At 36.6% G+C, this 24,362-nt stretch overlaps 1 protein-coding gene across 12 annotated transcripts in view; it reads right to left on the bottom strand.

Moving 5' to 3' along the window:
- Positions 1–24,362, bottom strand: part of LRRFIP2 (LRR binding FLII interacting protein 2) — a 103,550-nt gene that overhangs the window by 49,963 nt on the left and 29,225 nt on the right. For 6 of the 12 annotated variants that reach the window (XM_054594879.1, XM_054594883.1, XM_054594881.1 and 3 more), the window contains exons 3-9: positions 14,897–14,983; positions 13,598–13,648; positions 7,982–8,038; positions 7,848–7,892; positions 4,970–5,038; positions 2,773–2,814; positions 1,285–1,350 (exon numbers count right to left, since the gene is read on the bottom strand). In XM_054594879.1, the coding sequence (XP_054450854.1) occupies positions 1,285–1,350; positions 2,773–2,814; positions 4,970–5,038; positions 7,848–7,892; positions 7,982–8,038; positions 13,598–13,648; positions 14,897–14,983 (417 nt within the window). The remainder of the gene's footprint in view (positions 1–1,284; positions 1,351–2,772; positions 2,815–4,969; positions 5,039–7,847; positions 7,893–7,981; positions 8,039–13,597; positions 13,649–14,896; positions 14,984–24,362) is intronic. The other 6 variants (XM_054594887.1, XM_054594889.1, XM_054594888.1 and 3 more) reach the window with 2 other exon arrangements.

The raw sequence follows: 24,362 nt of genomic DNA, 5'->3' as shown, positions 1-24,362 counted from the left end.
TGATCTAAACTCCTGTCATACTTAGAAATGCCCTGGAGAAATCCAGGACAACCAAATAATTACCACTTTTAAAATCCATTTGGCAATGTCACAGATATTATTAAATAGTCATTTTTTCCAACCTTCTCCTAGTCCCACTATTTGTCAAAACAAACTGATCAAATTAAATTACCAGAGAGAGCACGCACATTAAGTATGTTTTGGTCTAAAACATCTATGGCAGTTCATTTTCAATACACTGTACAAAACAGTAATTAAAATTGTATTGTGGCAACCTGAGGGGAGAAAATTCTCTAACCTCTCCAGTCATCTTTTTTACCCAAGGTTAAAGAAACTCAGGCAACCCCTGACTGAAGGGCTCCTTCTCCGCTCCTGACGATGTAACCAGAGACACCCTCACTCCCCCTGCAGCCCTTCCCTGCCACCGCAGGCCCTGCCCGCCTGCACAACACCCTCAAGAGGCACCAAGACTGGCCTCTCCCCCAAGCTCCCAACACTGCCCTCCAGGCTTCTCTCCAATGTCCCCTCCATTCTGTTCTCTCCTCCCTGCTCCTTCCCACCAGCCAACGTCTCCGGACCCTCTCTCCACCCAGCAACGGTCACAGCGGGGAGCTTGAAACTACACTTCCTCTGCCGCCTGGGGCAGCCTAACAAGAAAGAGGTGTTCCAAGCCCCCAAAATGGGCATTCTGGGCACCCCCCAACAGAAATGTTGTTTAGCAGGGTGGCTGAAATGGAGAGCACTCTTAGTTCTGTAATTTATTTACACTATAAGTTAAAGGGTTTTCTGCAAGACAGTATGGGATGTCTGCTATCAAGTGCTTTGTGGTTTCTACCAGAAAATTCCTGCCAAGTTTCCAAAATCTGGGCTATTAACAGATTCTCAGAATGAAATGTATTTGTGAGTTTGGTACTGCCTATTATACCACAACTAAATCAATTTAAATTTCTAAAATAAGGAAAAGAATCTCACTAAACTTATTCTTGAGGTATATTCCAAAGGACAGATCATAAATAAAAATACATTGCTTAATGAACTTCTTGTGACACCTTTCCTAACTCTAGCCCCTGGGGTTAACATATATTAACTTGATACTAAATCTTATTAAAAAAACAAATTTATTTTTAAATAAGGTTCTGATATATCACGTTTCAGAATATTATCAAGTTTCAATAACGCGTTGGGAGCACACCAAAGCAGTCATAATTCTTAAGTTCCCTAAAGGGAATCAGTGAATTTTACAGCAACACAACATACTGTGAGAGGAGACACGACAGAACTAACCAGTGGGTCTTTATGAGAACCAGAAGGTCTTTTCTTCATTCCATAAGAGTGACTGTAAGAATGATTCTGGAAGTAAATTTTTGAAGTTAAATATGTGAAGATTAATGATCATACAGTGAAGTCTGAAAAATAATTTAACAAAATTATAGAGAGAAAGGTCCATATGAGATAGAGTAATTTCCATGCACTCTAGTCCCATCTGTTAGTAAATGACTCACTGCACGTGACTGGCTAAGATATACCACCTCTCTACACAACTGCATTTCCCCTCACCTACCCCCATGCCATCCAGCTCAGTGCCTAGCCAGCTTAAAAAAAAAATTAGGACACAGATCCAGGCAGGGTATTTGCGAGGACCTTCGTCCCGTACCTCATTTGAGTCCTGCCATCTTCATTATAAAGATATGGGTGACAAGAACCTTTGGCCCAACAAAAACAAGACTGAGATAACAAAGAACATGATATCACATTGCCCCAGAGAGTACCCTCAACCCAAGTGAGTGGTCCCACAGCAAGCACTGTCCAGGAGCAAAGAGCCAGGCGGTACGCCCGTCCTGTGTAGCAGCAACAGCAGCAGCAGCAGCAGCAGTGTTAGCCAATCACTTTATGTGAGGCCTTTGAAGATAGCACTGTCTCAACACAGAGTTTCTCCTAGGAGTACAGAGCCAAGTGTGTATGCCAGGACAAAGGACGCCAATGGGACCAACCGGGTCAACCGATACACGAATAATGCAGTGTGGGTATGTACTATTCACCCAAAATGAGGAAGAGCACCTAGAAGTGCCCTATCAACAGTATGCTCTACGCAAAACTACTGGCATGCACGGCTAGAGCCTGAATCAATAATTACACAATCGTTTCTCTTTTTTTGAATATACATCTTTCCTTTTATACATTACCCTGGACATTTTAAGACATGTCTTATATGACTAGAAACTCAGTCTACTGGCATATTAACTGAAGAAAAACAAGCTATAGCTTAACTTCCTTGGCTAAAATGGCATGCCATTAAAAACAAACCAAATCAAGTAAAAGAGAGTGGACATAAATGATGTTTCAGGAGTCATCTGTCACTGCTGGATGTTTTCTGTTTAGCAACTTCATGCCTGCTATCTTGTGACACCCAATATTAAATACAGTGAAGCCCGTGCTGCCATAGTTCAGGGTGTATCAAACCCTGCTAGAAGCATGTCTTCTGGGGCAATGAGTGTATGTCAGCTGGGTGGTTCATCATTTTAAGAAAATATATTACTACCAATCTTAGTCCTGAAAAGGGAAGCAAATAATTTTTATCTGATTCTAAAAGAAAAAAATCATTCAAATGTTAATTATGCCACAATCGCAAAACAATAGTTTTTGCTTTGTTAGTAATATGTTTTTCCCCAAACATCATAACAAAACTATGAAAGTTAGTCAAAATCCATGATTAGCACCATGAGGTGTTTATAAACTAAACCTACATTTAACAAAAAGTCATGCACTACATACTAATGATGAAAGTCTTGATGATCTATCCTTGAGAGAATCATACTGGATTTCAGAAAGGATGAAAGTTGGTTGTATTTCCAAAATCCGAAACATAAAGAGGGAAAAAAAAACAACATTTGCAGTTGTTAAAAATCCAAGACTATTTTAAAAGCCCAAAATTATTAAACACAAAGGCTATTAAATGTGAATTAAAGACTAGTCTTCCTCCCATTCTTTCCTAGTATAAGTTACTGTTACACTATATGTAAACTATATACTATATGTTACACTATACGTAAAACTGCATGTTCTCTTTCAAATACAGAGTTCATAATCAGTAATGGTGAGATGATTCAATTATGAGTATGGCACAAAACACCCTAAGGAAGGCTTTAAAGGCAGGAATTAAGCATTCTGAAGTCAAAACACATTTTACTTTCTATTATTGTGACTGTTACCATCATTTCCCATTGTTTGAACAAGGCAAAAAAAATGCATGAACAGACAATGAGGAAACAGCACACAACTAATCAAGCTCACAAAAACAGTGGCAGCATCAAAATAGGGGGAATTCCCTTGGATTTGCTCATTGACACATACCTGAAAAACTTCCCTCCTCAAGAACCTTCCCTATTAAAAATGCTGAACCAAACTAGAAAGTTGGTCAGTGCACAGTGTGGAGTACACAGTATACATACAATTGTGGCATGAACTATAAATCAAAGAAAAAGATGTAAAATTTGAGTTCAGAAAACCATATTTCATGTAAAGTCTTTAATAAGATAAGTGTGAGTACTACCACATTTCAAATCCAAGAAACTAAATAGTAACTACTCAGATTTGTGGTTTCCTACAATTTTTTTTTAGCATTCTAGTTTATATTTTTAAAGCAATCTTACATAGAAGAACAATGTGTAAAACAAATAAAAGTAATGAGTAAGTTCCTCAGGTACTTCGGTAAATATATCTTACTTTTGCAACTCTTATTTATACCCAGTTAGGGCTTTAGGGAACAAAATTCAAAACCTGATCTAAAGTAATATTTTCTTAAGCGTAGGCTGCAACTAATTAGTAAGTCATGAAATCAATTTATGGGTTGAACCACCATTTTTAAAAAATGAAATAGAAAACAGAGTTCATTGTGCACAGCAAGAATAATTTGTGAAACTTGTTTCAATATATTTTGAATATTTATATAATTTACCAACACACAGATACTTATCTGCATGTGTATACTGGATCATGGTATAAAATGTACTTCTTGTTATAGAGGTTATAATTTTTAAGAGTGTAAAATACAGAAGGCAAAACTGTAAATTCTGGTTCTAATAAAGTTTTACAGTAAGAGTTCAAACAGAACCTAGGCCCTCCCTTCACGCCCAATGAAATGGTCATTTACAAAAGGTACTGAAACCCCCCCAAAATGTAAAGGCCGAATGATACAATTTTAACCACTGGCATAAATTCATGGAAAATGATATTGTAATACCAAAAAGTATTAGAACAAAATGTCTGCATTTGCATGCTTTTCTTATATTATCCTGAAACTAACAGAAAAGGCAAGCAATAAAGAGTGTTATTACATGTATGAAAAACCTTATTACTTAAGCCACACATTGTACCATATAAACTATTCCATCCTCCCACCCAGCTAAGGTCACTGAAGAGAACAGTCAACCCATTTCTTCTCATTCTTTCTGTAGCACCAATAGCATTTCCCAAAAGTACAGGTTTTAACAAGCTGAACTGAAATTAACCTATTTCTGTTTCCCATTTCCAAAATATAATGCAAAGTTCAGCTGGTTTAAAGAGACTGCTGTGTATATCTGGTAGAGAAATCCATAACGTGGACACCACAGTTACTATTAGAACAATTGGGTCAAAAAAAAAAAATCCCTTAATAAGTGACAGTTGGTATTTATGTTGTTTAAAAACATAATAATTCACAAAGGAGGAAAAACTGACAATATGAAGAGCTCTAGTTAAATAGTTTTCAAGTCTATTATAATCAAAAAGTGTTTTTTAACCTGAGATACTTGTCTGAAGGTTTTCATTTTGGAAAAAGAAATCAAAAGAAAGTAGAGCAAACAGGTTGTAGAAACAAAGTTCAGTAAATGTGTATTTTTATTAGAATGTACCTAGTACTCAAGCCCCCAGAACTCAGAGAGCCAACAGTGAATGCCCAATGCTGACACCACACTTTTTCTGGACTACACACCATGACGTCTTTCCTTTTGGGTGTACTGGCTCTGCTCCAATGTGTCCCAGTTATGTCCTTCGATGGGTTCTTCACGGAATTAAACAGTGTAGTAGTAACGACAAAACACAAATTGTAAGCATATTAAAATTGAATTCATTAAAATTACAGTGAGGCCACTGACATATAACCAGGAACTAGCACATACACAGTAAAACTCTCTACCAGTGAGAAACACCAATTATCCTTCCAGCTCTGATTCAAGATCTCCTTATTTTCTAACTTTGGATGTCATCTTATAGTCTTTTTGTATTTCAGTATATAAAGCAATGACCAAGCAATTGTAAGGTTTTTTTTTTTTAAGTCAGATTGTTTTTTAAAGCAAAAGACTGTTTCCATTCTAATCCCATGGTTTTGATTTAATTCCTCCCTCCTCCAAACCTACCATTTACAGTCTTGAACTATCTTTGCTCTTAATTTTTTGGCTCTTTATTTTTATACACAATGTTTATAGCATTGACACCATTTCCAGCCCAAACAGTCCCTGGCAGGCCACCTTTCAAGAAGGTAGTTCCTGAAAGGTAATTGGACAAAAAGAAGTATCAAAATCCTAAGAGTGCAGCATAAAACCACATCTGCTTCGCATCCAGGTACTGCTAATGTTCATACAAGGCCCAAAAGTGTTAGACTTTTAAATACATGGCTCATAAGAAAAAAATATTTTTTAAAAATAAGAGGCACAGAACCCAAAAATTAGAAGCCAACCCCAATAAAATTTAGGTCAGTGGTCTAGGTCTTCACATTTATTTTTACAGAGAATAAAAGGTGTCTACATATTCAGCTTAATGTAGATGGTAAAGTTACTTTTAAAAGCAAATAATCTGATAAAACTTAGAACTCTCAATATTATATAGTTAAAAGAAAAAAGAAAACTAATCTCAGTTATATTTCTTTGAAACAGTGTTACTAGTGAGCTTTCAGACTTATTTCCAGGAAAGTGCTAAATATAGAAAATGTGCTGAATGTACACTCACACACAGTAAAGTATTAGAGTCTCTCCCAGTATAAAATTTTTATTTTTTTTTAAGGTTTTCTTTCTTTTTTTTTTTTGAGAGAGAAGAAGGAAGGGAAACAGGGAGAACATCAGTGCAAGAGGGAAACATCGATTGGTTGTGCACCCCGACCAGGGACCGAACCTGTAATCCAGGTATGTGCCCTGACTCGGAATAGAACTAGCAAACTTTGTCTTTGCAGGATGATACCCAGCCAACTGAGCCACACGGGCCAGGGCTAAGATTTTTATTAAACTTAAATTCACACACTGATTTTTTTTTAAATATTAGGAGCTTTACTCTTTTTCCCATAGTAACAAATTTTCATAATTACCATAATGAATAAAGTACTGTGACAGTTCTAGTTATATCTTAAATGTATTTAATGATATAATTTCCATAAAAAGAAAACCAGCTCATTATAAACATTCTGTGTAAACAATTCCTTATTAGTGTACTCAAAAAAAAATTATTTTTGTTTACAGATTTGTTTTAAAGGCTCCTGAATTAGGTTGAACTTGAATGGTTATATCATTAGGTTAAACTAATGTATTCACTATAATCAAGTTTCCCTGAGGTCACATACAAATTTACAAATAACCAGTCTGATAATAACTGCATAAAACTTCATATGAACATTATAATGGAAAGCAAGGAAAAAACCCAGACATTTTTAAAAAGGGAGGGAGAGGGGATTATTTTCAAAGCCCTCAAAGACATTCAACTTCTAATATTTTGTTTATTAACTCCCTGTATGATTCTTTTCAAAGTATTTATATCTCTATATTTATCTATCTCCAGGGAGATGGATGACAAACTTACCATCTTAAAGTTTTTCTCCTATAAAATTATTCTGAAGCTGCTGATTAGATTTCTGTAAAGGCTTGTTAATATTCTTATAAATGTAAACTTTGATAATTAACCAAAATATTTATGATTCAAAAACTAGCTTACTAGCTTATTCTAAAAAGACAATAGATTACATTTATTGAAAGTAATATAACCAGAGTAAAGAACTATCTAAGAATACAAACACATCAGTAACTAGTATACCAGAACATACAAGTTGATTATAGCATATTTTTATACATTATATAAAATGAGAAGAAAACTAGCATGAAGGGAAATGAACAAATACAGATCTTAACATTAAAGATAATTTTACAGATGAAACACCTGGATGTAAGAATGTGTATATAATGTTATCAATGTGCAAATTAAAAGAGTTGCTTTAAAGTTCACAGCATAATTTTTTGAGAGATCGGTGTCTTGGCACAATATGCAAGCCTTTAACAAGTGATTTCTCATTTACTTTGATAAAATATAAAAATGCATGTTAAAACTAAGACATTCTACAAAATGTTAATCAAAATGTTGAAGCAGGAAAATTTCTGTAAATATGACAAGCAGGGAATTTTTCAAATCAGTAGTTTAATTTTTCCATGTAATAAAACTATAAATAGTCAAAGTTTAAAACATTTCTCACTTACTGTTATTTTTTAAAAACATGAAAGTAGAAAAAATCTGAAAGTTAGAATCATACAGATGTTATTCTATAAAATCAATCTTATTATTTTGTGATAATTTACCAAAATCAAAGGCCTTTTTATAGAAAAAGAGTTCTTATGATAATAGATTAAAATATTTGATTTTAGAATTGATTTACATATAGCAATAATTTTCAATGAAAGCATCACTTTCCAATGAAAGGACTTTGCCAGTATTTTCCATTTAAGGAAAAAAAGGCAAAGGAATATATGAACACTATCAGATTGCTTAAGCAATGGTGCTGCAGAAAGCTCAAACACAGAAGCTTTGCTATTGTGTAAACAACTTAAAATACCAACCCTGTAACTGCCAAGACTTCGAATGGACAATGCATCCTCAACTCCCTGATAAAAATAAAAACAAAAGTTTGTGAGTAACTACATTAAGTTAATGAGGAAAAGTGTTAGAGGCAAGTTCATAGGTTATTACAAACCAGATAAGGACGATGATGACTGGACCGGTGGGAATACCTGGCCCTTTCTGAATCTTCCTGGGAAAGGAGAAAGTACATGGAGAATTAATCAATGAACAGATGAACAAAGAGGGCTGTCTATCAGAACAACTGAGTGAAGAACAGTCAGTTAAGAGCACACCCGCCACCTTCCTTACAGCAAGCAGGTATGGACAACTCAGTTTCAAAAGCTGAGTTTGGGGCAACCACATGCTTGAGTTGGAAAGAAAGTAGCAATAATCTTCGCAATGTTTTTATTTACACAAGTGTATGTCTGCCTGTCTCACCTCTTGCAGAATGTAATCTACATATGACGAAGACAGCTCAACATACCAAGATAAAAATAAGAAAGCATACTTAAACAGAAATTGAGCTTAACATTAAAAGTAGGCTTTTATCTATTTTTTCATTTTGAATGTTAGCTTACGCAAGGCAAGAAGAATTACATCTGCCATACAAGTTTACGTTATTACAGATGTATTAGAGACAGTGTATTGCTTTTAAAAGATTTGGATTATAATTTTCTGCTCCCTGCAAAGGAATTTCTTTTTTCCTTTCACTACTTTAATGGGGGCGGGGGAGCAACTAAGTGAAATAGCCCCTGGTTGTGTAATGTTAATATGAAAAACTACTAATAACTGGATAAGTATTTCAGAGTTGGTGAAGTTAATAAGAATTATGCCTATGAAGATTACAAAGAAGTTGACTGAGTTAAATGCAATTCTAAATTTTTCCACATTCAGTTATTAGCATTGGTTCTGAGTTACGTGAAATCAAATGACTAGTCCCTAGAACCTAACCAATTGAAACAGTAATAAACTTCTGATCTTTCACGTTTTCAAACTTCAAAGTATTAAAGTGATTTGTATTGACTAAGAATCACACAACTGGTCCAAGTGGGGTCAGGGTTAATGACAGTGATGAATCAATACCTCAAACACCCCATGGCCATAGAGCATGATCGTTATATAGGTGGAACAAATAAATGTGGCTAAGTCTGATGATTAATGTCAAATACAAAAACAGTAATTCAACTAAAACACCAAACTTAACGCTTATTTTGGTCATAACTTTGAATATAATTCAAAAAAACTCCTGTTTATTATCTGCTATGTACACTGACACATTTGATCAAATCTGTTCAGAAGTCTATTTATAAGCATCAGTATGATTCAATGAGTCAAAATGCAGGCATGTTCAACCTTTTGGTGTCTCTGGGCCACAGTGGAAGAAGAAGAGTGAACGGAATGCACAAACACTAATGAAAACAAAAAAATCTCATAATGTTTTAAGTAAATTTAAGATTTTGTGTTGGGCCGCATGAAGCCCAGAGGCTGCGGTTGGACACCCTGGCCAGGTGTTCTGATCTTTAGGAATTCATTAATGGTTTGCATTTCCATTACATAATAGACACATGTAATCTGCAAGAAGCCAAACAAATTTCTTTTCTTTCTTTGATTATTAGGTGATACCACAAAAGTTTTAGAGGCATGTGCATTAGCCCATCAGGGCAGGTACAGTTTGTTAAGTGGTGACCAGTTCTAGGCTAGTTAGTTTGGTTGGTTTAAAGAGCCTTGTGGTGCCAAGGGAGGCTAAATTCTACATGCCCCTTCCCAGTATTATTTGGAGTACCAGAGTGACAGATGTGGTTTAATGTTCAATCTTCCTTTTATATTAAACTTTCTTTTCATTCCGTCTACCATATAAGAGCACTTAAAAAAAAAAAGATTTTATTTCTTTTTAGAGAGGAGAAGGGGGGGAGAAAGAGAGGGAGAGAAACACTGATGTGTGAGAGATACATCGATTGGTTGCCTCTTGCACACCTCCGACTGGTGACCTGGCCTGCAACTCAGGCATGTGCCCTGAATAGGAATCAAACTGGCAACCTTTTGGTTCGCAGGCTGGCACTCAATCCACTGAGCCACACCAGCCAGGGTTCAAGAGCACTTTTTAAAAACTGACCTCTAAAGAGCACATCCCATTAAAGATGCAGCAAAGACAAATAAATTCATATTTATTTTTAATTATACCTATTACAAATATAGCTCTAAATAAAAATACCTAATTATATATTGATATACCTCTATATTTAAACAGCTTTTCTTTTCAGCTATTTTTTTAAATGGTCTAAAAAAACTTTAGAAGTCTACAGAATAAAATGTAAACTGCATTTACACCACTTAATTTGAACTGAGAGAATACAGCTTATTCCAGTCATAAGCTACACTGTAAACTGGTTCTGTTCAACAGAACTCTTGTAACAATGGAAATGTTCTATGTTTGTACTGTCTAATAGGATAGCCACTAGCCACACATGGCTTTTGAGAACTGGAAATACTAGAAGTGCAACTGAGAAACTAAATTTTTAATTTAAATCTAAATGTAATTACATACATATGGCTAGTAGCTACTATACAAAGAACTCAAAGTAAATTCTCATTCCACCAAAAAAGACCCAAAACACATATTTTACTAAAAGTCTGCCATGCAGCACCACTCTTATATACAGAAAAACAGGCATTTAGTTAGTTTTTTTAAAAAAATGACTCCCCCTACCTTGAATACTTTTGCATAGTGGTAAATATGAGGGAAACAGAGGAAACCCCTGTATAAAAGAAGACTGTAGCATCACCCTAGGATTATTCTGAACAGCAAGAAGGGGTCCTTAGTCTGATCCTTTCAAAGTCATAAAGCTGGGATGAACATTCAGTTCCTTTCACTCACCAGACAACTGAACCATAAAGATTCCATCCAACGCTGGCTAAGTCTACACTGATTACATAAAAAGAACATGAATAAAATAGCAAGGTGTCCTGGTTTCTACTCAGAGATTTCTTCTTATCTGAAAAAACAAAGAGCTTCATTCCCCAGGTATTTCTACAGCAGTATTTAAATTGCCAATTGCTCCCTGGCTGGTATGGCTCAGATGATTAGAGCATTGTCTCGTAAGATAAGGTCACAGGTTCAATCCCCAGTCCGGACACATGCCTACATTTTGTGTGGGTTCAGTCCCTGGTAGGGGCACATACAAGAGGCAACTGACAGATGTTTCTCTCATACTGTTATTTCTCTCCCTCTCTCTCTCCCTTCCTTCCTATCTAAGGTCAATGAACATGTCCTCAGTTGAGGACGAATGGATTGATTAATTGCCAATTTGGTCTTTCTCAAATTAAAAGCAACAGGGCCCTATTAAAAAAAAAAAAATCCACAATCTGTGTCTTTAGGTGCCAATTACAAGGCAGAGGATCTACTTCTTCCACAGTCAGGAAAAAGAATACATGTTCATTATCTTGGGAGTCCTTATTAGTATAAACTACCCAAGGCTGAACTTGTAGGACAATGCTTATATTTGTTTAAGGCTTTCTGGAAAATTATGTTTTAATCCTTTAACGTAAATTAATGGAAATGAAACATATTCTAGTTTTTAAAAGTTCACTTGAAGTGAGAATAAAGTAGTTTTATTTTTTAAAATCCCACAGCCCAGTGAATACACATGACCATCTTCTATCAACAAATAACACAAGTCAGGCTAGAGCCAGGCCCACAGTTTCAAAACAGGAAACTTCAGAAGCTGCATTTACTCTTCCAGGTCACCAACATGCTACTGATTAATACAGCCCATTTAAAAACAGAATCACTAGCTAAACTAAACACTGCTTATTTGAAGGCCCAGAAAAACTTAGGCCTTTTCTGGCTGATCCTTTTACCTTCCAATCCATTAGCAGATGGTACTCACTCATGCCTTCAAATTTTGGCTCTGCCAATGACTAAGTTGTTTATCTCACCAATCCTTTATCACCTTGTCTATAAAATAGAAACAGTGGTACCTATCTTATAGTGTGAAATGAAAACATATGGAAAAAGCATTAGCACAGTGTTGACATACAGAACACAAAGTGAGCTTCATTCCTGAGCCCAGTGCCCTTGCTTTCCCCAGTCACATCCCAACATCCCACCCCACACAAAAAATTAATTAAAATTAGAAGATTTTGATATGGGAAGATTCTTCTTTCTTGTAATTGAAAGTCCTATTACTTGTATATGCATTATTTGTTTTATTATAAATTTATTAGTAATTTATATTTTATATTGTGACTGTCATATGTCAGCTTCTACAGGCTCCCTGACAGACAGGAGCCAGAGAGACAAGAATAAGATAAAAAGTGAGATGAAGTATCAGTGTGAAAGGAGCAAAAGCAAGCGTCAGAAGAGGTTAGAAGTGACAATTACCCCATCTGGAAGTAAACCCCAGCTGCTCTGCACACCCAAGACCGAGCTATCATTCAAAACTTTGGTTAGCCACTACCTGCATTTTAAACCTCTAACCCAAAGTGTTCTCCCTTCCATGAAAATCTAGCACACTCATTGCCTGAATGGCACGCATTTCACAGAGACGAAAATATATGTTTATCTTCATGGCCTTTGAATACAGGATTCAAATATCAGACTTTTAATATAGGCTCTGTATTATAGTGTTTTGGTCTGCTGTAAGTATTAAAATCTTAGGCAATTTAATTTTAGAACTATAGTACATAATTAAAAGAAATTAAACTAATAAACCCATGGAAAATTTGTAAGCAAAGTTATTTCTTTTATTCACACAAAACACTCTTAATACACCGTTAGTAATATTAATCCAGTTACATGCAGAAGACACTTTATAGATTTCACTCCAAAGTAATCAAGCATCTTTTTATCTCTTTTGTAATATATCACAAGAAGCATGGCAAAGTTTTAAATTTGTAGGTCAATACAGTTATAAATATTTTAATTCTGGTTGTATCCTAAAATGATGCTATAGAAGGAATTTGCTTATGGAAGTTGCTGACTTAGCAGCAATTAGACAGTGGTTCTTAACCCTGTAGGGCTCACACACTCTTTTGAATATCTGATGATAAAAGTACCTGTGGGCATTTCACATTAGAATATATATATATACACACACACACACACACAACTTTGTGTGAGATTTTAAGGCTTCGTGCCCCATCCCCAAGTCTATTTACATACCAAGTAAAGAACCCCTGTAATATAAGACAATAATCCACAGGTAATAATATTCTACTGGTGCACAATTTGCTCTTGTAGTTAAATTTGGGAGCAGTAGTAGAAGACTTGAAAAGGAAATGAGAGAATGAAAAAATGAGAGTAATTTTCAGAGGAGATGGAAAAATGACTTGGGTCACCTCTCGATAAAGGCCCTGCTGACTTACTTTGTTAAAAAGACAGAGAAGGAGAAAGGAAGAAGAGGAGAGGGAAGAAGGAGGGGTGAGAGAAAATGAGGGGGAGAGGAGAGAGAGAGAGAAAAGGACAAATTTAAGGGAGAGAAGAACACACCCATAGAAAGAAAACATACTCATTTACTCAATATTGCTTGATTAGGAATAGTCCTGAGATGAGTTAAGGCTGTAGACTACAACAGAAATGGCTGGACAAGAAGGACATATTTGGTCCACTACAGAAGAACAGTCTCTCTGACCTTTAGGTTCAAACATGCCAAACACTCCTACTTTGTAAACTATTAGTCAATGTTTTACTTCAAGATTGCATTATTTCAGCAGCTGAACACAACATGCAAAACAGGCAATCCTGGCCTACCAGCCACTTGTGAATCTGTCCCCACTTCCGATCAAAGGAATGATGAGAATGCTACAAATGCAAAAGTTTCATAAACTGAAGAGTTTCCAAATTACTGCATCCTCTGAAGTCTTAAAATAATCATATACATTTGCCCTGAGGAGCAATGATTGTTGACTCAAAGTAAGTTACACATTCAAAATACAGAAAATTACTAAACTAAATATGTTCAATAATGAGACATATGGTTTTATGTAGCGAACCATAAATAGAACCTGTATTTAATAATTATTTCCTTATAATTTACTATAATTTTAGGAGTATAAAAGACAATGCATTGCAACATTTGTTTCAAGCCAAGAATTGCATTCAATATTTGAAACTATATATGAGGTTTAAAAATATCAGCAACATATGAACTGTGCCTGCTTTTGGTTTTCAGTGGTAATAATATGGAAACTATACACTTCTATGTAATCCATTAGCAGAAGATCTATCACCAATATCAAAACAAAGTATTTAATACTGCCCTGAGGCTTCTTCCCCCTTTGTACTAATACAGCATCAGAAATACTTTTTTATGGGAATTTTCAGAGCTAATTCAATGTCAGGAAGAAAGGGTAAAAAAAGAGTATTCGTTTCTTACTTGAGCAGCCTAATTTTTTTATGCCTATTTTTTAAAATTTGGTTTTACTTTTCTTTCTAATGATAAAAGCATACTAAAATTTATGAACTATAGAAAATCATACGGAAATAAAATCATAATTCTACCACAGACAAAGCCAAGTATTAATAGTAACCACTTCTTTCTAGTAGTTTTTGACCCTATATATGGGTACCAGGTTTTCTAACACAAAACTGGAGTTCTCCAAGTCTTACGGTTTGTCTGATGATGTTCTTTTTTCATTTTCTTATGTGAATATTCTCCTCCATTATTAATACGCATAAAAACTGGAAGGCTGAATGACTTCACAGTGCTTTACAATGTAGGTATCATAGTATAATTAAGGGAATTCGAGGACATTTAGAATGATAGTAAATAACTGTATCATCTCTAAGCATACTTTAGCTAATAAGCAAAGCACTTATAACACTATAATAATGTACAAAATTGTATATAGTAAGAGCTGTATATCTGTTTGCTGTTATTATTTGAAACAAATATCACATTTAACTTGATGACGTAGAATGGATTGTTAAAATACATACAACAGGTTACGCTCTTCCCAGTGTTTCAAAGGGAACCAGATTTACTTCAGAAGTAAACCAAGTATGACTTTTTTGAGACTAGCACAAAATTAGGGTTATTCCCCCTATTACCTCTTTTTGCTGCCGTTCGAGTTCTCTCATGCGTATGTCTCTTGCTTCTGCCCGGGCAGCCCGCTTCGCTGCCAACCTCGCTTCTGCCTGAAAAGTAAAATAAAGATTCAGCTTTATTTAGAAACAGCAACCACCACGACCTCTACACCAGCTTAGAGGATAAGGAGAAAATGGGAAATGGACTTTCATGGGTTGGGGGGCAGCGGTGGGCCAGGATACCACCTATCAGCAGTCTGTCTCACTTCAGTCAGCTCATTTCCTTCTCTACTCCCAGAAACTCTCATGAAATCTGGGCCTTACCTTTACCTGCTTGCCTTGATTACACATTCAAAAAATTTCACTCTATGTCTCTCCAAACTCACTTTTTCCAGAATATGGTTCCCTATCGATTCAATCATATGAATTGGAAGCATCAGAACCAGCCTCTATTGCATTTTGGGCACTGCCAATATTCAGTCTCCAAGTACGGTCAATTCTTTACCACTGAGTTTCTCACAGACCCTTCTTGGCCTTTTTTATTCCCACTGTTTCTGCTTGTTTCAGGAACCCTTCAACTCTCTCTCTCTCTTTCTTTAAATTGAGACATAATTTGCCCTGGCTGGTGTCGCTCAGTGGATTGAGTGCCAGCCTGTGAACTGAAGGGTCGCTGCTTTGATTCCCAGTCAGGACACATGCCCGGGTTGTGGGCCAGGTCCCCAGTAGGGGACTTGTGAGAGGCAACCAACGAATGTTTCTCTCATCCATGGATGTTTCTCTCTCTCTCTTTCTCCCTCCCTTCCCTTCTCTCTAAAAATAAATAAATAAAATCTTTAAAACAAATAAATAAATTGAGACATAATTCACCATTTAAAAGTATGCAATTCAATGGTTTTTTAGTATGTTCACAAAGTTGTACAACTATCACTACTATCTAATTCCAGGATATTTTCATCATTAAAAAAAAACAAAAACAAAACTCACACTCATTAGCAGTCATTCATCATTAGCCCTTCCTTCCAGCTCCCGAAAACACTGATCTATTAGGTTAGCCAAATAGTCTGTTTAGTTTTCATTTTCACCAATAACTTTATTGATTTGGATATTTTGCGTATGTAGGCTATCTCCTGCTATTGACTTCTAGTGGATAGAGATCAGGGTGCTGCTCAACATCTTCCAATCAATGCATAAGATAGCCCCACAGCAAAGAATTATTTGGCCAAAATACCAATAGTACAAGAAACTTCGTAAACCACTTTGACATGTTCAATCAGTCACAGCACCTTCCGCACAATCTTCTTTTGCATTTCAGTAGCATTTTCACCTTTCTTGAAATAATAAAGCATAAGCCAAAAATGTTGCATAACGTCTTCCATCTTCATGTTAAAATGGTTGCACAAAAATTCACTGTTTGCGGTCGGTTTTTTTTTTAAATGCACACTGGCATGACAGCTGCCACAATACAATCTAACGAAATTGTTTCAAGTGAAGTTAAAGACAACTAAGCACTACCAGAGCTATCTTACAGGAAAAACTAACTGAACTTTTTGGCCAATCCTACTTTCTGTCTCTATAAATTTGCCTGTTCTGATGTTTAATATAAATGGAATTATATAATAGATACTCTTCCACTCTTGCTTGGAAATCACAACAGCCTCCAAATCCATCTAACTGCCTCCAGAATCTGCCCTCTAATTCATCTTCTACGTGGTTACAAGACTGCCAGTCTGCCTTTCAAAACACATTTCTGATTGTGTCATTCTGCTCTGTAAAATTCTCCACTGTCTCCACACTACTAATGGTTAAAGCAAAAACCCCACGGACTAGCACTAGCACAAAAAGAATGGAAGAGAGGAAAGGAAAAGCAAAACCAGAAATAAGGTCCTTCCCAGGCAGATCTCTATTTCCCAGAACCTGCCCCGCAGACACCAGATGCTCCCATCTGCTGCCCTTCCTGGGCTCTGCTGGGCTCTGTGAAGCCACTCCTCAGGGGCCGTTTGCTTGGCGGGAGGTATTCTCTTTTACTTTACAGTGTTACCTTCTATGAAGAATGCCCCTCTTTCACAGGATAATACTGTACGCACTTGCCTCTACTGTGGCTTTATTACGCTGCATTAAAATCAGATGCTTCTGTCATCCCACAACTTGCATGCCTCAACGTCTGCTAAGTAAACATGAGAATGTCAAGCTGTGAGCTGGTCTCAAGGAAATGAGACAAGGAAATAGCATGATGCACCACATGAAACAAAAATCTCTCTGGTTTCTATCCTGTAGTGGTTTCCTCTGTTCTTAGCCACATCCTAACACTGATTTCCATCTCCCCTTCTGATATCTACTGTGGTTGTTTCTTCTCATTTGTTATTCTTATGCCCAAGTCTCATACTAAGAAGTGACTCAACTGATGTTTCAAAGGGCCTGCCGTGTGTAAGCAATTATGCTACATGCTAAATATACAGCATAACATATGACATCTCTTCCCTAAAGAAGTTCATAATCTAGTTGAGAGAGACAGAAACACAACGCTCACAAGGAAGGAAGCATGCAAGAGGGAACAATTAAGTTACGCCTGGCAAGGTCACAGCAGGCTTCAGTGAGGAGGAGACAGCTTAATAGTTAACACTTAGTCAACTACCCAATTTTGGCAATTTCCCAGTCTGCTTGAATTGCCTTTCAGTAGCAAAAACACTATGAAGTAACTGCAATCTACCAACCTCAGGCTCTAAACACTGACATGACCAGAGCAATTAGTCTCCTCACATGAATTTTACATTGGCCTCTAGCTTTAAAAAAACTACACCCCACCTCCTTTTTTAAAGGACCAAAAAATATATATATACACACTCTGCCTTCTTTGTCCCTCTAGGAATGGGCAGCACTTTCTTACTAGAATTTGTATTTTACAGAAAAAGACTGCAAGTCTAAGTTACTCTTCAGCAGACAGCAAATATATTTTTAAATTACAAAGTATCATTTTCCTGGAAAAAATTTTTCAAATCTTTTTTAACTGAAGAAAACCATAACAATGTGCAGAAATTTTAATTTCCGTGTTTATTAGCTTTGTACTTGTCACTTTGAAATTTATCAAAAATGCTTATTTCATGCTTCTAATATCTGTGACTAATTTTGCACAGTAGACATTAAAATGGGACTTTGCTCAGTAAACCGAAATTATAAATCATTGAAATCTATTCTCTAATAAAATTTCTTTCACAACAAAAGGGAAAGGAATCTGACTTCTGTGTAACAGAAACAACATGGACTTCAGAGCCACCAAACACCCTTCCCTTCCCTTTGTTAGGTAGCCGACTTGATCAAAACTCAGATGTTACTTCCCTTGGAGATGGTCTTAAAGAGGGCCACTAAACAAGCTCAAGAGAGATAAACAGGATTTAAATCTCCTTTATATGGTTCTTTGGCTACAAGGTGCCTGAGGCAGTGCTGACAGTAGGAGAAAGGAGCTAATGGTAATTCCAATGTAGGAGACAAAACATGTTCTCTATACCTACAGTCAGCGATTTTCAACCTTTTTCATGTCATGGAACATATAAACTAATTACTAACATTCTGCAGCACACAAATACATATATATATATTTGCCGATTTGACAAAAAAAGGTATAACTCTGCCTTATTCACACCAGATGGCTGTTGTTGTATTGGCTGTTGTCATTTTTTTAATTTGACAATCTAAGGGAAAAGGGGTCAGTGACCCTGACAAAATAGTCAGGTTATGAATGTTTTAAAATTTCTTGCCGCATACTGGTTGAAAATCTCTGCTTATATTGATACATTTTTAAACAAACCAACTATAGCTATGAAACCAGAAAAGTCAGCATTCATGCTGCCTGTCACTACCAGACCCAATTAGCAGAGACAAGGATTGAATCTCCATGGGCACTTTATTCAGATGTTGACAATCTGAGATGACAGTGAGTTATGTACCTTCAAAAACTGTCTAAACATCTCATCCCAAGCCAACCTGTTTTATATGGAGAAGGAAAGAACAGGTGAGGGGTTTGGAAAAAGGTTAGTAAGAGCTGCAGTCCAGGGGCAATTTTCCTACTATTTCTTTATCTGCTGATCAATAATTCTTTATCTGAGTCTTTCTCCCTGAAACACAATGGCTCAGATAGCATCTGGATAACTTGCAGACCTCCTGGAGCACAAAGGTCGCAATGTGTATAGACCTCCTGGAGTGTGCATTCTAGTTCCTGGAATAACAGCTTTCCACTTGCATTAATGAGTTAAGCCCTTCAACTATGGCTGAAGCTAAAATCTTTAACTCGAGTTCCACTAATAGCTACACAAAGCATACTTCTAGGTAGTAACACTAGCTAGCATCTTCCCCTCAGAATACAATAGCATGAAAGAGCTGCTGCAGATTTAACACCTACTTCACGCGTACAGAATAAATGGGACATAATAAAGGACCATGAAAATTTACCTAAGTTCAAAACAAAGTTGGTTAAAAAATCAAACATAGAATTACCCTTTGATCCAATAATTCCACCTCTGGGTACGTAGACCAAAGTATTGAAAGGAGAGACTCAAACAGATATTTGTATACCGATGTTCATAAGCAGCATTACTCATACTAGTAAAAAAGTGGAAATGATTCCAATGCCCATCAATGGATGAATGCATAAACAAAATGTGTTATATATGTGTATGAAAAAGGAGTGTTGTAATAAATCATAAATTCCTTACTGGGCAGGTCATAGTGGGTAGTCATGCCCCAGCCCTATAACTTCTTTAGTGAAAGGTTTTTAAGTAAGCCCTGTCTATTGTTCTTGGCATCTAGGCGAACACACCTTTGAAATGCCAGAAGTACCCTCAAGGCATGGCCACCCTCAAGAGAGCACATAATCTGGTTAACATGTAATCCAATCCCCTCCTAGCTTTCTCCAACCTTCATGTAACCTTCCTTACATTCTCTCCTTAATTATAAGCACGTAAGAGAAACTGCAAACTGCTATTCTGGGGAGCATTTGAAATCTTGCTCCTCAGCATATGTTATTAGTTTTGACTCAAGCTCTTATAAAAATTTACTACAGGTTTGGGCATTTTTAGGTCAATATACAAACACATGGAATATTATTTGGCCTTACAAAAAAGGAAATTTAACACATGCTACAAAATGTAAGAGCATGAAAGACAATGTTAAGTGAAATAAGCCAGACATAGAAGGATAAGTTCCATATGATTCTGAGGCAGGAGATAGTGAGGAAGCAGGAAACTCCAGAGGTGCCTCAGGGCTAAGATACAGAACATGGATAAAGGGCAGAGACCCTGTTCTGAGACTAGCAGTTCCTACTTTCTGGAAAAGCACTGAATCCTAGTGAATCAGGAATGCACCTGCACAGAAGATGCTACCTGACCCCTGCTTCATTATAATAGCATTATAAGTTAGCATTGTGGGACCCCCTTCCCGGTAGCCAATCAAGGAAATCAGGGGAGACCACATGTGCAGCAACTTTAAAATAATATGACTACTTGTACATGTGCAATAAAAGCCCTGCCAAAACTAGCCAGGAGAGATCCACCCTAAAAGAATAAGAGCCCTCTAGCCCCTGAGGTCAGGGCTGTTAGGCTCTGCTCAGAGCTGGCCTGCTCCCATGTTCTGTGTGGCTTAATAAATCTGCTTTCTCTCACTTTCTGCTATAAACTCTGTGTGTTTGGTTCAATTTTTTTGTCCACGATCACCAAGAACCTGGTTACCTGTGCTCACCTGTGACAATTCTGCATACATAAAGTACCTAGGAACAAATACCACGGGGATAGAACAGTAGTTGCAGGAGTTGGGGGAGGAGGAAATGGTTAGTTATTAAATACGTAAAGAGTTGCAATATAGGATGATGAAAAAGTTTTGCAGATAGATGGTGGTCATGGTTGCACAACAGCATAAATGTATTTAATGGCACTGAACTGTATACTTAAAAACAATTAAAATGGTAAATCCTGTTGCGTACATTTTACCATTTCCAGGAACTGGAAATTGAGATTCAAGTTACCTGTGAAGTCAAATAGGACATAGGACCAGGTCTCTAAAAATGATTCTGATCATTATACTTTCACATATCAATCTACAGAAATGAAACCCTTGTCACACTTGTTCAAAATCCAAAATCTCAGGGCCTCCTATTTCCTAAACAAATCTTCCTTTACAATATCCCTGGAATCTAACGTTTCATTTCCATTCCAACAGGCTCTCTCTCTTCCAAGCAGCCTCTTACCACTTTGACCTAGAATACTTGTTTCCCAATTCTAACTTCACTTTCTCCATTTCAACTCTCCTCCCATCCTTGCTATTCTATATGCTACACTGTTGAATTAATCTGCCTGCAATACCAAGAAACAAGTGAGATAAAACACCCTACAGTAAAATATGATTAGCCATAATATATAAATTTTTAATTTTTTAAAAGATTTTATTTATTGATTTTTAGACAGAGGGGAAGGGAGGGAGAGAAAGAGGGAGAGGAGCATCAACGTGTGGTTGTCTCTCATGCACCCCCTACTGGGAACATGGCCCACAACCCAGGCATGGGCCCTGATTCGGGGTCAAACCAGAGACCCTTTGGTTTGCAGGCCATCGCTCAATCCACTGAGTCACACCAGCCAGGGCTGATTAGCCATAATGTATTATGTGATGCCTAATACACAGAAGCATCCTTATGCTTTTTGAATTTTAAATATGGATTCTGTTGCTGCTTCAGTTAAATAAACACAAGAGAACAGACTAAAATAAATGTTGCTGTAGCTCCCAGTGGTACTCCAAATCAGAAATTCAATTAAGGCCAATCCTATTGTAAATCTTACCAGTAGATCTACAGGTAAGGCAATATCTATCCAATCCACAGGACAGTGCTTACTGTTTCCTTGGAATATAATCTACAAGGTAAATTTTATTTGGGGCTATTATTTTTTTTAAAAGGTTATGCTTATTTTTTTTATTTTTTAAAAGATTTTATTTATTTATTTTTAGAGAGAAGGGAAGGAAGAAAGAAAGGGAGAGAAACATTGATGTGAGAGAGATACATCTATCGGTTGCCTCTTAGACAGCCACAGCTGGGGACCTCCCCACAACCCAGGCATGTGCCCTGACTAGGAATTGAACCTGCGACCTTTTGGTTTGCAGGGTGGCACTCAATCCACTGAGCCACACCAGCGAAGGCTGTTTATTTTTTTTTTTAAAGTTTATTCCATCATCCTAAGATTCAAAGCAAGAGAATTAATTTTAAGTGATATGGCAATATAAATTATATTGTTATTTAACTTAGACAATTCCATCCTCCCCAGGGACTTTGCTCCAAGTATCTGCTCTCTCTTCTCCGTCTTCACTTTCTCCCTCTTTTGTTCTTCTCATCATAAGTAGGTTCAAAGTCCCTCCCATCATTTTTTTAAATTGGTGATGTTCTACAGTTCCTTACCAAAAATTATAAATGCTTGTTTCCTTATGTATCCACAGCTGACGCCCTTAAACAGAGTCTCTCCTGCCTTTAAAAAGGAAACAAAAAATTCCATCCTGGTTAAATTCTACCTTGTCTTCTCTTAATAGCCAAATTTTCTAGCACCTCCTTCCTCACTTCCCACTCTCATCAAAAGCATTCTGGCTTCTGTCTAAATCACTTTACTGAAATTTGCTCATGCAAAAGTCACTAATGACCTCCAACTACCAAACCCAATACAGTTTTTCTATTCTCATTTTACCTGTCCTTTCTGGACTTCCAATATCACTGACCACTCAGTTCTCCTAAGAAATATCACCTCTTGGCTTTCTGCAATACTAGTCTCTCCTGGTTTTCCTTTTGACTCTCTAACCTCTCTTCTTTAAAATCATTCATGGGTTCATTTTTCTCTGCTAGCTCCTTAAATTTTAATATAATCAAAACTTCCAGGCTCGATCTCACTTTTTTTATTCCATGTCCCCTCACTGTGTAATAATGGTAGCCTCAAAATCTTCGTGTCCAACCCAGGCTCTTCTCCACAGTCCTAATCCAACTGGCTCCTAAACACTGGGGCTGTATTTCCCACTCCCCAACTTCTCTCCTGCCATACTGACCTATTATTCTGGCAGTTTCTCACACGGTTCTATTGTTTCACACCCCTGTGCCTGTAGAGTGCTTAGGAAGCAATACACAAAAACCCATAAAACAACAGAGATATGTATTAGAACTTTTAGAACACAGACAGGAAGGATATCTTATTATTTTATTAAAGTGGTCGCCTGTTGTGGTGGGCACAGAGGCCTGGAGGTGGGGAGTGAAACAAAGGGCCCTGAACTTGGTTTGGAATGTCTTCTTTCTCCCTTCCTGCCTACCTTTTTAAAGGAAAGATCAGAAACAACAGTCACGAAATGTTGCCATCAGTTAATGTTGGGTGGTGGACTCATGGATACTTATTATCAAAACTGTTTGGCATTTAATAATTTCCAGAAATAATAATGCATGAAAATGTACACTCCAATGCCTTTATAAAAAGGAAAACCTCTAGTTTTAAAACTTTTGCCCTACCATGATCATGTGACAGTGTTAAAGTGAGACAAATGTTTAGAAATGCACTAAACTGAACTGAGTCTGGAGTTGCCAGCCTGCATATATATATATATACATACATACTATAAAACCCATGCAACTGGCATGAGTAACAGAAATAGGTAAAGTAAATCACTTTACTGAAATGCTTGACAGAAATGCACTAAATTGAACTGAGTCTGGAGTTGCCAGCCTGCATATATATATACACATACTATAAAACCCATGCAACTGGCATAAGTAACAGAAATAGGTATAATCTCTATCTTTACATACTATGCATTAATTTCAACAAATCTGAAATACAAAATTCTAGGAAATTGAAACATTCAAGGAAAATGACTAATTTAGGTAGCTAAGACTCAGAGTTTACTGTTTAATTTTGTTTATTCTTCCATGGCACTCATGCCAGAAAGAACCCTGAAAGACAAATGAAGAGACATAATATTTATTGTGTTGCTATGGTTTCCAAATTAACAAATAAAAATCATCACTTGATTTCCTAGCAACATCTCTTTAGTAGAAAATCTTAGGTACCATTTTTCTTCTATCTTACATTGTTACTATGTTTAACCACCTTTCTTAAAGCTTTTGATAAGTGAAGACCAAATATTTACATTTTTCTGAGCATAAGCACCAATATGTATTAGATAAAATCTAGAAATTTTTAACCCATTTTCTTCTGATGTCAGACATCTATATCTGCCTTTTAGTCAAAGACCTTTTGATAGCAAAATATTCTTTTGGAATTGGAGAGGAAATTTAAAATTACAAATTTCATTACTGAAGTCTACGAAGAACCTAATAAAAGGAGAGCACAGGAAAACTGAAACTTTGAATCTGCAATGATACACCTAACCACAGTAGAAAATGTGAATCGGTTTTAGCACATATACTGAGGGAGCGGGGGTGGGGGGGTGTTACCAGTATTGTCTTCATTTAGGTTAATGATATTGT

The sequence above is a fragment of the Pteronotus mesoamericanus genome, unplaced genomic scaffold (genome assembly GCF_021234165.1).
Source record: "Pteronotus mesoamericanus isolate MK-2021 breed Mesoamerican mustached bat unplaced genomic scaffold, CSHL_Meso_final scaffold_54, whole genome shotgun sequence".
Classification (NCBI taxonomy): Eukaryota; Metazoa; Chordata; class Mammalia; order Chiroptera; family Mormoopidae; genus Pteronotus; species Pteronotus mesoamericanus.
Note: the sequence above shows the minus strand (reverse complement) of the source record. Positions and strands in the feature narration are given on the sequence as shown.